This window comes from Helicoverpa armigera, chromosome 16 (genome assembly GCF_030705265.1).
Source record: "Helicoverpa armigera isolate CAAS_96S chromosome 16, ASM3070526v1, whole genome shotgun sequence".
NCBI classification, from domain to species: domain Eukaryota; kingdom Metazoa; phylum Arthropoda; class Insecta; order Lepidoptera; family Noctuidae; genus Helicoverpa; species Helicoverpa armigera.
Genome location: NC_087135.1, coordinates 10,184,151 through 10,200,710, shown reverse-complemented (window position 1 = coordinate 10,200,710; position 16,560 = coordinate 10,184,151). Strand labels below are relative to the sequence as shown.

At 35.9% G+C, this 16,560-nt stretch overlaps 1 protein-coding gene across 13 annotated transcripts in view; it reads right to left on the bottom strand.

Moving 5' to 3' along the window:
• The window catches only part of LOC110372101 (kinesin light chain), a 59,104-nt gene that overhangs the window by 9,762 nt on the left and 32,782 nt on the right, over positions 1–16,560 (bottom strand). For all 13 annotated transcript variants that reach the window (XM_064038598.1, XM_064038594.1, XM_064038602.1 and 10 more), the window contains 8 exons: positions 14,333–14,546; positions 7,364–7,566; positions 6,206–6,333; positions 4,955–5,183; positions 3,941–4,074; positions 3,285–3,409; positions 2,664–2,789; positions 2,127–2,205 (listed from right to left, as the gene is read on the bottom strand). In XM_064038598.1, the coding sequence (XP_063894668.1) occupies positions 2,127–2,205; positions 2,664–2,789; positions 3,285–3,409; positions 3,941–4,074; positions 4,955–5,183; positions 6,206–6,333; positions 7,364–7,566; positions 14,333–14,521 (1,213 nt within the window). In that variant the 5' untranslated portion in view covers positions 14,522–14,546. The remainder of the gene's footprint in view (positions 1–2,126; positions 2,206–2,663; positions 2,790–3,284; positions 3,410–3,940; positions 4,075–4,954; positions 5,184–6,205; positions 6,334–7,363; positions 7,567–14,332; positions 14,547–16,560) is intronic.

Below are 16,560 nucleotides of genomic sequence, written 5' to 3'. Positions count from 1 at the left end.
TCTAAACTCGCATGTAACTGATAAGATAAATAAACAAAACAATTTAGGACTCTCGTTTAATGTAAATAAATATAAATTTATTGCATTCATACATAAAATTCAGCGGTTCGCTACATTTCATGGTGATATTTGGCATCATTTTTATAAAATTTCTATTTTTGTTGTAAGAAGGGTAATTCGTTTTAACAATTTAAACTACCAGTTTTAAAATTAATAACAAGTCGTAGATCATTTAAAATGTCAATAGTGATTTTAATTGACTATTTAATATTTTTCTAACAAGATTGGCAAGGCACCGTTAATCAAAAAGTATAATTTCCAACATTATTTTAAGAAATTAATACTTTATTCACTTCATTGTGCGTCAATATAATAACTATCAAGCATTACTAAGGGCAAGTAAAAAAATCACTTTAAAAAAGTAAATATTGGTAACTATTTGCAATTCAGTATGTCAATATGAGGCTCTCTTTGTTTTCATAGTTGCACATCATATTATATCATAACTTCATTAAAACATATACATATACTTCATTAAAATTCAATAAAAATATTTCAATAGACTGAGGCATATCACAATAACCCTGTCCTGACATTTAATACAAGCATGCTCTCTATTTCTAACTAAAAACTTAAATAATAAGGCATCGCAAGGCAATCGTATAACTAAATCAGAAACTAGCAATCTCCAATCGTCTAAATTCCCTTTAGAACTCAGCAAAGGCAACTGAGATTGTAAAAAAAATATAAAAATACTCTTGATACTGTGAATTTGCACTCACAGTCAAGAAAAAAACCTATTTTATTATCTAGCTGAAGCTTCGAGCTTTTCAAAACTAGTAGTAACCATTTTATTTCTTACTTAATGGCAAGAAGTATTAAGCCTCTATCTAACTACCTACTTTCATGACAAAACAAATGCATAAAGAGATCTATAGAAGAAAGAAAACAGTGTCATAAAATATCGAAATATATTATTTTTACTGGACGCAAATAACAATTACTATAAATTTTAATGTTTAACTTTTTTTGTAAATAAAAAATACCTTTTCATTTTTGCGTCGAGTAAAAATAATCTTATAAACATAAAGCATGCCTCAATAACCTACCAATAAAATTGAAATAATTTCCTAAATATTTTACTAGAATAACATTTCACTCGACATTAATTAAAAGTCTACAAAATAAATTAATTACAAACAACAAATTATTCAAAAATAAACTCGCATAAACAAAAATTAACATGCAATATTTTTGTATTTTTTCTTTACTATTTACAAATTCGAGCTAAGTCGAGAAAATCACCATTGTTTTTAGTAAAAAAGTATGTAGTAGAAAAATAATGATTTTATACAAAATACACTGTTACCCAGCAAAACTTTGTGCTTTGGTCAAAACATTATTAAGACAGCCTTCACCATTTTTATTCCAGAAGAATGTCAAAAAAGTTTTTATCTTTCAGTTTTTTTTTTGGCAAGCAAATTGTCTTTGGTGTAACTTTTAACAGCCTCATAATATTGCTTCAAGTATGTTTTTTGTCATTCCTTTGGAACTAGAATTGTTTAAGAGTTGAGCCGCCATTTCAACAATTAATATTATGCTATAGGAATGTAGCAGTAGTACATTTTATCTTCTGTCAACTTTTGTTAGTTATTTTTTTAATTTTTCATATACTATGAGCAGCTGAATGTTATTTTTTATTAGGCTTTTTTGCATTTAATGATGCTATATACTCTGAAATGGTAAACAAAATATAAAGTCAATTTGTAAGTAGATACGAAATAAATAAAACCATAAATTCAAATATAAACATGCTTTAAAAAAGGAATCATTGAAATCGCAATAGGCCCTATAACCCAAGGACATATAACTTGAATGCTCAAATAAATTGCAAGTGGCCTGTTCAATTTCAATGATCCGTAAGTATACTTCTATCGAACTTTCGATCCACCAATTTAACTTTACTGAAATTCAATGAAAAATAGTCCAAAATCAAAGAAAACTAAATAAATAATTTACTCTTTATCATTACTTACTTACTTACACCGTACCATGCACTCATAAGTATGGTATAAAATAGTATAAAATTGTGATATAAATGAGTTGAGTTAATATCTAAGACTTACCGTCGATAGTTCCGAATTCCCTCTCGTGTGCTCGCGTCAGCACCTGTTTGTATAATGTCTCTGCTTCCTTGTACTTGCCCTGGAGATAAAAAATGTTTTATTAATAAAATATGTACAGTTTTTTTTGTCTTTTTTCGTATATGGTTAATGCAGTGTAATTTGGTGGCTACTTTTTAGAAGAAAATTAAGTCGTTTTGTCTCACTTGTATCCAAAAGCATTTGATTCAAATAGTTACAGTCAATATTAATATTATAAAATAAAGAGTTTGATTGCTTAAAAGCTCTAATCTAGGGGAATAAACGGTAAGATTAAAAACCCATTTATCGAAGAAGGCTATAGCTATTTTGTATCCGGGTGTCTGAAGTAATCTCCATAAGATGCGAGTGATTGCTGGCAGAAGCTAGAATTATGTACCTTTATACATAGTACAACGTTAAAGTCCCCATTATTTATGAACATGCAAAAAACTGGTAATATTAATTAATACCACTTTTACAGAATTGAACCCTATTCCTCAGGCAATAAAGTTGACTTACCTGTTTGAGATAGCAAGAGGCGAGGTTGTTCTTGGTCTTGGCGACGTTGGGGTCGTCGGGGCCCAGCTTGCTCTCGTAGATCTCCAGCGCCCGCTGGTAGTACTGCTCCACTTCTTCGTATTTGTTCTGTAAAGAAGGTCATTATTGTATGGCTATTAAGATCCTGTGTGGGTTTAAAAAAAGTTTCTGAAAGTCTATCAGGAACTTATCTGACCACATTAAATTCAATGACTTAGATGTCATTGTTCATTCATAAAATATGAAAATATGTTTAAATAATATATAATTGATCCTGAAATCTACTAATTCTTCAAACCTATGATGAAGACAGACATGTGTCGCTTGGGGTTTGTTGCGTCACCTCTTCTTACCAGGAAATCACATAGGAAGTGGTTACTATTGGTAATTCCTAGGTATTTTTTTATTATAATTTTTTCATGTAACATGGAAGACTTACTTAGAGAAATAATTACGAATAACACAAGATTAATTATCAGGAAGCCAATTAACTCATAGCAATAGTATATAAATTGTAAAAAAATGAGCATACTGAGCATGTACGGGTTTAATAAGTATTTTTTTGTTGTTTTGACATTAGGACAGTGGTTGTGAGGTTCTGACCTGGTTCTGGCACAGCAGCGCGAGGTTGTTGAGCTGCTTGGCGACGTCGGGGTGGTCGCGGCCGAGGACGGCCTCGCGGATGCACAGCGCCCGCTTGCACAGCGGCTCAGCTTCGCGGTACTTGCCTGGGAAACCACATAAATCATTTAAAAAACCTTCACATGCCTAACCTGTTCCCAACTTTGTTGAAGGTGGCCTCCAAACCTATCCGAATGCAGTGTTTACTGAGACTGTTTGCCCATCTGACCCCTTTCACCCAACCCAGTTAAAGCAACTCACGAAACACGACATTTCATGACATTTCAAGTCCACCAGTGGACAATCAAAATAGTGATTAGTCTTATCTATTTTATCTCGTCTTCTAAAACACCTAATCAGACCGATCGCGCCAAGCGTTGCGCGTTGGTTAACTTCCGATCGACCCGTGCGACAATTAGTACCAATCACGGACGACGACAACATAAAAGTTTGTGTTCAACAAACAATATAATGGTTATTTTATGAAAACCAACTGGTTACTTTAAAAAATTGAAAGAAAAAGTTCATCATGATTAACAAATTGTTTTAAGAAAACTGCCGTGATGCCGCGAACTGCGGCCTCACTATGCCATGTACGAGCTTATCGTGATTGCAAAGTACAGAATACTGTAATGTACCTCTCTTCCCGTAGAGCACGGCGAGGTTGTTGAGCGTGGCGGCGACGGCGGGATGGTTCTCGCCGAGCGTCTTCTCGCGGATGGACAGCGCGTCGTTCAGCAGGTTCGCTGCCTCTTTGTATTTGTTCTGATCTCTGTGGGACATAACGCAAAGTTATAAAACACTAGCTTCTACCCGCGGTATCACTCACATCTCGAGGGAACTATTTTCCGCACCAGGATAACATGTACTTTTATGTAATTCTGATAAATAAACTATTATTACTGCCAAGTTACCATCCATCATGGAGTTTTTACGTGAAAGAAGAACGAACAACCATACATACACACTTTCACGTTTATTAACCCTGTAGATAATTCATAAAAATGAAATGAAATTGTAATGAGTTACTAAGAGTTACTGAAATTGTAAGGGTCTTGTTTGTATTAAAAGGGAAGAAAATAGGCCACTGTATATTGTTGCAGTTCTCAAGTTTATATACGTACATTGTACGGTATATAAAGCATGGTAATAAATATCGACTGGGCAATGGTCATTTCACCGATAAGATGAATAATCCCTGATCGTTTATACTGTTATCGCGAGTTGAATAGCTGATAAAAAAAATGGAAATCATTGCAATCAATTTATCACTTCTATTGATAGCATTTTATTTCAACAGTAAAGGAGAAATACGATTGATGGTAAATCCATGGTTTCTTATTTTTCATGACATTATTTTAGGAAAATCATTGAAATGGCCATACCATAAAGCGCGAAGATTCGATAGCCGCAAAGTATGGACGTAAAGAAAGGTGGCCACCAACGACGTGGTCTGTCTGACTAAAGTAGCTAGACACAGATGGATCCCAAAAGGTCTTTTTGAAACTTGTTCAGGGTGGCTAGTATTCGGCAGTGGACGTATTCCAGTTTAGCTAATGTATGCAATTAGGCGATGTACGCAGAGTGCTTCTTTTAAGAATCAATGGGGATTTTCAGCAGTGGATGAAAGTCTATCTAAATGCATCACTAACCTGTACACCAAAGCGAGTATATTGAGCATAGTAGCAACATCGGGATGATCATGTCCCGAGGTCTTCTCTAGATCCTCGAGGGCCTGCTTGCAGAGCGGCACGGCGACCTCGTAGCGGCCCTGCGACGCGTACTGGATGACGAGGTTGTGCAGCGTGCGCAGCCGCGCCGGGATCTCGTAGCCCGCGTTCACTTGCTGCGCGAAGTGCAGCGGCGGGGTTGGGGACATGGCTGTGGAAGAATGAAAAAGGTTTTTTTAATTCTAACACCGAAAACAAGTTCTGTAATCTACACTAATATAATAAAGAGGATTTTCTTGTTTGGCTCCGAAACTACTGAACCGATTTACTACGACTATACTGCTATGTATCAGGGTGAAATAGTCTATTTCCTATAAGGGGCTAGGAGATATACTCTCGTGAAGGGGTGGAACCGCGAGGAATAGCTTGTAGCAAAGAAAGCTTCATCATATAAGGTAGATTTTCAATAAAAAAATACATATGTACATCATAAAATTAAATAAAAAACTTCTGTATGATGACGTATGTTACCTACTCATGTTTACAAATTAATAAATACATTTTATTTTATTTTTATTGACTATCTTACACCGTAATATGACTATTCGTTCAAATCGTTGTTCCTATATATGCAGTCCAATCTGTAAGTTAGTTACCTATCCAATATTCTAGAAACCATTGCACAGAAAATCGGCATTTCTTTTTATTAACAAGCTATGCATTCCTAAGCACTCGCTCAATGCTACATAGCTACAAAACAGAGCCTGCTACATGCCTTTTCAAATATTGAGCCAGCAAGCAGCTGTGAACTATGTAATATTCACGACGCGTGATGAAACGAGATAATGTAAGCTGTCTTGTTTTCTTTTTAGTGTAGGAATTTTATATTAAACGTTGATACCTACTTTTATCACGAACTATTTTTATTAAAAGTTTAACTTACGGATTTTTTAAAGTGAAAAATATTTTATGAAATATTTAATCTAAGTCTCGACTACCTACTAAAGCCCAGAGGAATAATCTCTTGCAAAAGTACGAATTTGCAAACATGAATAGATGTAAACAATGACGCAATACAATTAAAATTGCGCGTTTGTGCTTAGCGCACCAACTCAAAACTGCATTTGTTATAGGTATGTACTTACGGCATAGGTTTAACCAGTGAAAAAGTAGGTAAGTGATGTTTAGCGGTCCCTAGTGTATGTTTGGATCAAAAAACAATAAAGCACTTACATTTATTATTCCTGTTATCATCATGATCATCATCGGGGAACAGGTCGACCATGGGATCATCACGCTTCTTCTCGCTCTGTCCGCTGCGGTTGTTATCCGACTCTTCTGTGATATCACTGTCGTATTTGCTGAAAAAGATATAACCAATATTAATAATATAGGTTATAGGTAACAATAATAAGGCCTGCGGGTCGAAAGAGTTACCGCGGCCCTGGTGAATAAAGGGCTCAAGAAGGAACATGGTTGGTTTTAGTCAGTAAGTCTGACACGCTCTCACGCTACACCCACAGCGGCAGGGGACTGATTTCCCCAGTGATCTGATGATTTCCCACCAAAAACAAGAAACAGTAATCGCGTTATATGTATAATTTCACTCTAACCTAGAGGTATAAAATATACGGCGCCACCACCACATTTTTCACTGTCCAACTAATTATCGAAAACGTCTGATTGAAATATTGCCAAAAACAAATGAACACGATGTCAATTATTGAGAAACAACTAACCTACTGTTAGTTAGGTCAGTGTACAAGGAAAACGACATTATCTAATCCTAATCTTATCAACACAAAAACTTTGGACAATGATTCATTTAACGAAGGCCTACTATGCAAATATCATAAACTATCCTGTTACCGAAATTATTACGTTACCATGAAAACCACACAATATAAATTTTCGTTAACAAATGAAACCAGTTTACGGGACCGCGAAATGACAAGGTATAATATTTTTTTCGTTCGCCAGCCTGAATGGAAAAAGAGGTTTTTCAGTTTGGAACTCTGCCAAACCGAAATTGATATTATTTTGTATAATATTTCACAAACTGGACTTTTTTGGAATTATTTAGGTTCTTGTTAGAATTACAGGCATAGCATTCAGCTCGACCTATTCTGGTACTGAAACTGCGATATTTCCTTTTTGATATCTTTTTCCAACTATGTTGCGGTTGGCGTTCAGTTTAACCGGACACAGCTGAGTACCAGTGTTTTACATGGAGATACTGCGCGATATTTTTTTTTAAATTACAGTTACATAAAGCAAGCTGATTGAAGCTAAGAATTGATTGGGCTGCTGCCAATTCGTCCCTAAGCCAGGCGCTCTCCGAACAATACCTCCAAAAGCCCTGATCCTCACTTAATACGCTTAAAACCTTACCGAATAGAAGCCATGAAGTCCAAATGCTTGTTCTCCTCCTCCAACTGAGCGACGCGCTGTTCCGAAGCCTGCAGGTGCTGCTGAGCGGCGGCCAGCTCGTCCCTGAGCCAGGCGTTCTCCTGGCACAGCCGGCGCACCTGGGTGCGGAGCTTCTGTTTCTCAGCCTCCACTGATTGTAAGTGGGAGGCTAGGGCCATCATCACCTGGAATATAAGAAAGGAAGAAGGTCATTAATATCGACAATATATTTTTTCTCGGAGACAAGAATTTTCTAATATCAAGTGTGACCTAAAAACCAAAATAAGTAAGGATTTGTCTTGAGGTGCATTTGTTACTGATCAAAAATATAGTTACAAGTCTGGGATCTTATCCATTGTCTTACGAAGCGATTTTGTTATAAAAAAATAGAGCAGCCAACTCCATAGCAACACGTTTATCAATTAAATTGTGATATGCAATGCAGATATGTTAATATGATAACACCTTTAGATAAACTAAGTCATCAAACGGATTAATCGAATTTAAAAATACATAGCCACCTTTCTACCTGAATAGTTATAATCTCAGCAGCGAATTGGTAAAATCCGACCTAAAAAGGCTTATTTGGCACATTTGGTGGCGTCGACAGATGAAAAGAGCAGCGTTGGGCAGGCTGCCAATTGATTAACTACCCTACAACGACCTACTGGGAGAGTAATAATGATGCCTACAATTTGTTGACCTGTTCTAGAGTCACGTAATTCATTGCAGAAATAGATTTGTCCATCAATGTAGCTTTATCAGGTGTAATCGAGCTGTAGACAGCTGGCTAAGTAATTAATGCTAGTTGGAGTCTCTCCAGTACTCTTCATTCTTAAAGCTTTGGCTTTAATGATTCTTTGTAAGAGGGAGTCGAAATAGGGGACGTTGAACATATGCATGTTTTACATATCTTTGAACTTATGGTGTAGATGTTTTGCATATACACCTTAAGAGCGTGTACGTCAACCGCGCGCCATTTGGCCTAAAATGGTACTTTTCAAACCACTGTTTCTCAGTAACTACTTATCCTATAACTATGTTATTTTTTAATAACGCAAGGTAATTTCACTGTCTATATAGTTAATTGAACATAAATTTCAATTTGTGTAGTTTAAATACTTAAAACCCCTATAACGTAACAGATGTTTTATAAAATTCCCGTTCAGCGTCTATTTCGAAGCTTAAATTCATGTGAAAACAGTGGCAAATCTAATCATATTTATTTTTTTACTCATAGACGAAATCCCCATGCCTATAGTTAGTTGAAAACATTTTTTGATTTAGGTCTCTATCTTTCAGAAAAAAATATTTTAACAATGTGAAAAATTGTGAATTTCAAATGCTTTTTTTACCTATCTATCTTACTTAATTTAATATAACAATTATTTACTATAGTAATATAACTCTTTCTTTAAAACATAAACTTTATATTATAATTTAATCTCTCGTTTTTATTTTTTTATAAATTATTTAAAACTACTATAAAACGCTGCACGCGAGTCAACTCAAACCAGACCGCCGCAAGGCTTCACAGAGAGAGGACGTGTCGCTCCATCACATCGCGTAGGGTGAATAACCTCTGCCGTGGATACCGAGAATAGAGTACATTTCAAGCGCGACCAACAAATCTTGATACATTACTATTTTATTTAAAGCTCAATTTTGAAGCATATTTTTTATCGATTGAGTTGAAATTTTGTTTGAATGTTCAGTTTTAATGACAATGTATGATTCTATATCCAATATGGCGGTATACCCAAGATGGAGAAAAAATGTTTTAATGCATTCCTACGATATGGGTATCAAATGAAAGGGCTTGCTATGAATAACTCGAAAAAAAATGTGTCGCGAGTCTAAATCCAATATGGCGGACTCCTTAGGCTAGAAATCACTTATTGCAGATGTCTGTTACCAATCGAGCTATAATTTTTTTTTTTTCATTTTGGATGTACCCAAATTTTGACTTTTGATCTCGAATAACTTTTGAAGCATATAGGATAGATAACTTAAAACTTTATTTGCAATGGTAAACCCAAGCTCTTCACCAATATTTGGCTTTCCGGCAATTGTTGTTATTTGACCACAATTTTTCGGTCTGGATGGACTGGACCATTCATATATAAACAATCAATTTTTCAAATCGGTCCAGGCGTCTTTGAGAAATCGAGAACAATCAAATTGAGAACAATCACAAAACAATCTAATTGAAACCTCCTCCTTTCTTTTTTTGAAATCGGTTAAAATACAGAAACTCTTAACATTGTCATTAATCATCAGTCTACTATTTAGTACTGTTGAAAATTGTATGTAATATACAGAAAGTCCTCAAAACCAAGGTTTTCATAGGTGGCCGATTTTTTTTGCAAAAGAGTGTAAGTATTAACGACTTATTTTCATGCTTTTATATTTTAGACATCCATAGACTTACACTATTTTCCCGCTATTAACTATTTACTAAATAATATATTTTTTGTTCTACCAATTTCACTCGAAAGGATCAAAATGGTTTGTGTGACTATACGTGAAGTATGATAGGCACGCACACAGCCGCGACGCTAGTCTGCGCGGTTTTTTGCGTTGAATTACCTAAAGTTGACATCGCGCGGCGAGCGTACACGCTCTTAACCCTTTTGAGAACTGAGATGATGGAAAATAATCACGCCTGCATTGCAACCTTTACACACGTCTCCTAAGTGGGGGAACGAGCTCCACAATCACAGCTTTCCCCTCTAATAAGGGTAAAAATCCAAACACACTTTCACATAGTAAATGGTTTCCATTCCGTCTGACAAGCTTTATTTCTAGTTTTTTCTTTGACGAGACGCGTTTTTCATTACTAAGTGGAGTCTGGGCGAGGGTGCGTGAGGGAGACATAAATATACCTTGATTAATGAGGAAGAAAGTAAATACGTTTAGTGAGTCGTTAGTACCGTCTCGTGTCTTGTCGTGATTGTGAATTACAATTTGTTTAATGTCTGGTCGTATTTGTGTAGGTTGTACAGTTTGTATGTTATACGGATAGAGAAATGAATGTACATAATTAGATTTGGTTATGATTGATTTAAGTTTACTTTAAAGGAACTTGCATGTTTAGCGTGCAATGAAACAAATAAATAGGTAAATAGCGCCGGAGTAAATAACAAAAAGCATTGTTGAGGATTTTTTCAAATAATTTGGCAGATTAGATAAGGGATTCTTTTCTACAATTCGATCACTATCACTACGTTCCAGGTTAGACCTGGAACAGTCCTGTAAAAAACGTCCAGATCGTATCACTTGCTCATCATCACCTAATTACCTCACAGACTAGACAAACAAACAAACGAGACACAAAACAGAGGCACATGCAAGCAAGGCCGCGCTACGCCGCGTCAGCATCCCTTTGTTTGCAAAGACAAACATTCCCACGACCATCAGTCAGGTCTGTACTGTCAAGAACGTATGACGCGGATTGTGGTGCAAGGAACGAGATCACTTTGAATTTTGAACCATAAAAAAAATGTGTAGCAGATCAGGCTATGGGATAAAGGAATATTGAAGTTTTAAGATAACTGTATAACAAAAAGTTACCTTCCTTGTTCTTTCATAAATAAACTTTTGTTGAGTATGTTCCAAGTTTGGGGGTTTTGGTTTTTGAAGGAAACTTTCTCAGTATGCACAGCACAGCATCTTTGCAAACAAAACGTCGAAGATATCATGCAATTGATCACAAAAGTTGCCAAGTAGGTCAGAGTTGTTTGTGAATTTGTCATGGATTTGAGGCAATAACAAACATTAAGCTTTTGAAAATCAAGAATGCTAAGAATGCTATTATTCTCCAAGTTTCAAGCAAAATTAGCTCTACAAGCTATTTGTCGAATGTATCAATGAAATTGTATTGTCGTCCTAATTGGAGTTAGGGCTTCTGACTTAATATACTACATATTTCAATAAACCCGTCAATTTCGCTACAAGCCCAATACTGAGGAAAGGTTAAAGGGCAACATTTTCATTGACATTTCAATATCCAGGTACATATTGGACATGCGACCTTTTCACATTTATGGTTACAACAATATTTTTTCCATTCCGCTGTCATCTCTAATCTTGTACATCGACATGGAGCCTCAACGTCGTCAACCTCACAAGAGGGTGTCGCATACTCTTTGTAGGAGGCTGAATGGAGTTCCTCCCCGTGATTCACTCACGCAACTTAATTTTACTCTGTGGCGTTTCATGAAAAATGGCGCGGGAAATATGGCGGCAATTGACGCAATATGGCGGCGGAAAGTTAGAGGTTAATGGTGATGTGGGCAAGTAATGTGTTGAACTGAATTACTGCGGCAAATGAGTTTTTATACGTACACATTTTTATAACCAATCGATAGCTGATTTGTGTACATAGCACACAAAAGATATTCAAATAGAATAGGTACCGTGTTTTATGTTGTTAATGCGTCTGAGAGATTCCTAAAACGATAAAACAGCCTATTGTATAATATGTATTGTATTTTCTATTCATCTGGTATTCTATACAAAAACATTCAATACGTCAGAAAGATATCAGTTTGTTGAATTTATTTGCATGCCCATTTCTAACAATAAATGTTTTGCTATAGAGATTTTTTTCAATAGGAAACGGAATCTATTTTTAAATAACTTTTACAATGAATTATTACCGTCTGAATTTCAATATTTAAGTTAGCGTGCATCACACAAATGTAGCACTAACTTTCAGGTTAACGCTCATAAATTTCAAATTAGCCAAATAAACGAACATCTAAGTTAAACTCAAACATTTATAATAAGCCAACCTTGCTATCAAATAAGAAGTTCAGTTAGAAGTGGCAATGAACTTTTCGTCTGGAGATATTTCGAATTTGATTCCATCTTATCCAGACTTATTCCTTGCTTTGTTTCCAAGACGTTAACCTCAAACTTGCAAGAAAAGAATATTGAAACAACCACGAGGAAGAACAAGAACTTTTTTTTTTCTTTTTTCCAAACATCAATAGTTTATTTTCGAACCAACAGGCAATTCCCACATTTCATTTCATTCCCATTCCTTCAACACGAAACGATGCAATCTTTCACAAAAATTGGAATTGAAAACGTTAAAAGCGAAGTTTTGAAAGCGCTCTTCGACGTTTTGTTTCAAAAATACAGTTTCATTTTAGAGGGGCAAAACTGTCGTTTACATAGAGGCCTCTAGGCAGGCGAGGTGTGACCTAAATGATGCTACACCGGCAAGTCCTTTAAGGTATTCAGCGAATCTAGGCTACCTTGAGGCTGTTTGTCTTTGCCCTCAGAAGCCAGGCTTTTCATTTATATGGGGTTTTAAAAGGCGGCTGTTCAATGACCAAATTCTTGACCTACATTCCGCTTAAGTTTAGACTTTGAAAAAGAATTTTCCTGCCTTTTAAGAAAAATGTGAAGGAATATTTAAGAAAATATGTCAGAAATAACTTGAAGAATTGTTTTAAAGAACAATATGAGCCAAAATACTCGGTAAACATGACCCATTCTACGTCTGGTATTTTTCCAGAAAATGTACGTAGAATTTTCTTTTCGCTTCGTTACTAAGGTGTCGCCGTTAGATCAATAGTTCTTAACCTCAGGCTTCGCGTGTAAGCTTATACCAAACGTGATGCTTATCTAGATAAAATACTTACTACATTTCTCGGAGAACTAATGAGGGACTTAATTTCATTATATTGACTGGCGTTAAAATGGACCTTGAGTTCAAATCTCACCAGTAAGTTCACACTTAGGAAGACTCAACAATTTGGCGGTCAGGTAAATTCGCACTTAAAGACTCAATAATTTGGCGGTCATTTTAACACGGCAGTGTTGCCTTAAGACAGTTGCACGTGTAACTGTAAACTCAAGACAGATGTTAAGATACCGCAGACCACAAACACCAGGCATGCCATCTTCAGGCTTAAACATGTGCTTGGAATCCGAACCCTGAACGTGACCACGTTTGTTTACATCGGGAAATACATGTCATTGTTTGCGGTATTTTATTTACCTTTGTAAAAGGACCTTTAAGGGACCTTCCGCAAGTAACTGTATGGTTTATTCTTGAATGGTTCGGTATCCTAACGTGCAGCCAATGCTCGCGCACGTTTACACATAAAATAGGGTACTGCAGCCATCAAAGGGCGCATAGAAGAGCTGATCATCCTACCTCTTCTCTCAATGATAAATGAAAGCAGTCACCATAGCCGAAATCGGCAGGGAAGTATATATATATTCTTGAAGCAGGGTTTGCCAATATTTGCAAGTAAGGTTCAATCCTAACGCCAATGCTTTGATAGCTACACTAAAAAAGGTCCCAGGTGTATTTCGTCCCTTTTTGTCTCATGCTAATATTGACAGCACGAATGTAAAAAAATTATTGCGATCTGCAAAGTCAAACGGGAACCAGTCAAATGCCAAAAAAACGTTCTCCTGAGTTTGTATTCAGTTAATGAATTGTAAATATTGAAACATTAACATCGAAGTCATGTTGAAATCAACGCGTACAAAGGATTTATGTTTGTAATGAAAGCTAATAAATTATGATTAAGTAGCTGTAAGCAGGTACCGAGAAATAACAAACGCGGCAATTTGTTTGTTTTACTTAGATCATCATTCAAAGCTTTTATCTTACTTGTTTTCCTTTTGTTGTGAATTAATATTTAAGTATTCACTTAGTCTTACTTTCAGTTAAAAATGGGCTGCTGCTTTTCTAAACACCGTGCTACCGCCTAATAAGGCTTACTTACTTTGAGGAGTAAAGTCGCAAACTTTTCGTTAATGGGCGAATGTTAATTTTGGCGGGAGTGGTGGACACAATCCTCCTGTATTACGAGTGTTGTTAATCGAGTTTTTACTATGTCTGTGGTAAAGTTTTTAATAATATCTGAGTCCTAAGAACACCCTCATATCATCAAATGCTAAAACATAATAACTTTTTCAACTAACCTGTGCTTCACCCAATCCAAGTTCAATAGCATCAATACTCTTCCTAACAAGGGCTGCCTTCTCGTGTTCATGTTCCGTGTTGGCAGCCAGCCCTGCCAGGAGCTGAGCATGCTCAGCCCTGAGAGCCTCTAGGCCTGCGGCGACTGTGCGTGCACCAGCCACCATTTCCTCCTGCGTCATCGCCGTCATCCTGCCTAGGGATTCGATCTTCTTTCTGTGGACAAATGAGAACAAAAATTAGTTATTGATCCTTTAGAATTAGTATTGTATAGTATAGATGTCATGTTATAATAAAAATAAACTTCAACGGTGGAAAACATTATTCAAGAAACAAATAACAATAATACCGGAAAACTCAATCGAGATGGCAGTTTATTTCACAGCCGTCATCCGGCAAAATTCAATTCATGTTTCGCTTGTGTTCATTTATAGGTGTTTGTTTTCAATTCAATAGAATTGTCATTTATTGTGATTAGCTGTTACTCAATACAACATCAGCACCTATAGGATGGAGTTGAACAATGACATAGTACATGTAATGATGACGTACATTAAGACAAACGTCTTGATGGCACGGTTGATTCAATCAGTTAGGTCATATTGACCTTATCCAATCGTGGGGGACATTTTCAATGATATTATATGGTCAGTGGCATAGACTATGCTCAAGCAATGTTTCACTCGAGATTTTGATTTTTTTTGTTCTGACGAAGGTTTATTATGTGATGCAGTATGCTGCAATAACAGTGTTCATATTGTACATTTCAATCTAACGTACAGGATCGATTAAGCAATAGTTCAATTTCAGTAACCACGCTAATTTCATATTCCTAGTGCATACTGTGCATAGCGTGCTTTAGTCGAAGCACAACACAATCCAATTACGTTACGTTGTGATAATGGCAGCATTTGCATTTACATGCAAAACGAGGCTTTTGTTCAATCGATCATGTGCTTTCATTGTCACGACATGCAGCTCGATATCTGCCTAACTGTTCGACCTGAAATCGATGTTCAGTACCCGTATTGTCACAGTTGTCAGTTGTTCCAAAACTGTCAAACATTGGTTTGATGTAGGTAAGGTTTATGAACCCAATTGCTTCACTCTCGACGTTGAAAATCAACCTATGTACGGCTCTTATAATAGATTTCTGATATAAACATTTTCTTGTTTGTGTTGTTTACTCCTATCTATATAGAACACTTGATTTACTAAACAGATTGTCACATGAAGGTCGGGAGCTGTAAGGCGTTTTGTGATAAATTATGCTCACACGACATTGATAAACTTCGCCTGAGGAAGACGTTGGCAATTTATAGATTATCTTTCCTTTAGTTGATACAAGTTGGTTATCTGTGATTAGGTGCATATTATAAACGAACCATAATTTAATTACTGACACTGTTCTTAGTAGCTAGAGAAAGCCTGATTAATTTATATGACAAAGAAGTGACTGACATCCCCCAGAGACAATAAAAAACATCCTGTCTCTGTAATTGCAACTTCGCCTAGAAACAGATGACTCTCCTGTTGAGTTTGTAACTAAAATTAATTTTCTTTGTTCTTGTTAATATCTGGTGGGAAATGTGCTTGCCTATGCATATTTAAAAGATTATAACAATGTAGGCTAGGCGAGAGTCGCGGTGACCTTATGTGACAGTCTATTGATTTTATACTAATAATAGTTCTTGTGGTTAAAACTTTACGTACTATGTATAAAGTTAGTTGTTGCTAGCTAGCTTACTGTGTCATTTATTTAGACCAACTTTCTCAAAACGGAGTTTATCGGGGAAAAGCAGTGGAAATTGTTATTTTTCGTCATGTACTTCAGTTAACTTTCAAACTATTTTGATTCTCTGTGTCACGTATGTTTTATAAAGTTATGGGTGAGCGTTTTAGGGGTACCTTTTGCTTTTCCTTGAAAAAGTGCTGATTTATCATCAGCCTAATAATTTAAATTAACAATTTTGAGTTCGAGTTAAGAGTGATTATTAAAAACCAAATACAACTATTTCGTAAATACACGTATTTTTAGAAGTTACATTGTTTAAATATACTGCGGCTGCTAATGTTATTTTATGTAATGAAACAACCACCAGACTACACAACACAGTCACACAAAGCTCTTTACATACATTCAGGCATGTGAATATAACGAGTTCTCCTGAAACAACGCTCCCGTACAGTCAGAGTAATTAACTGAAGTGCTACTTTTAACCAACATCGT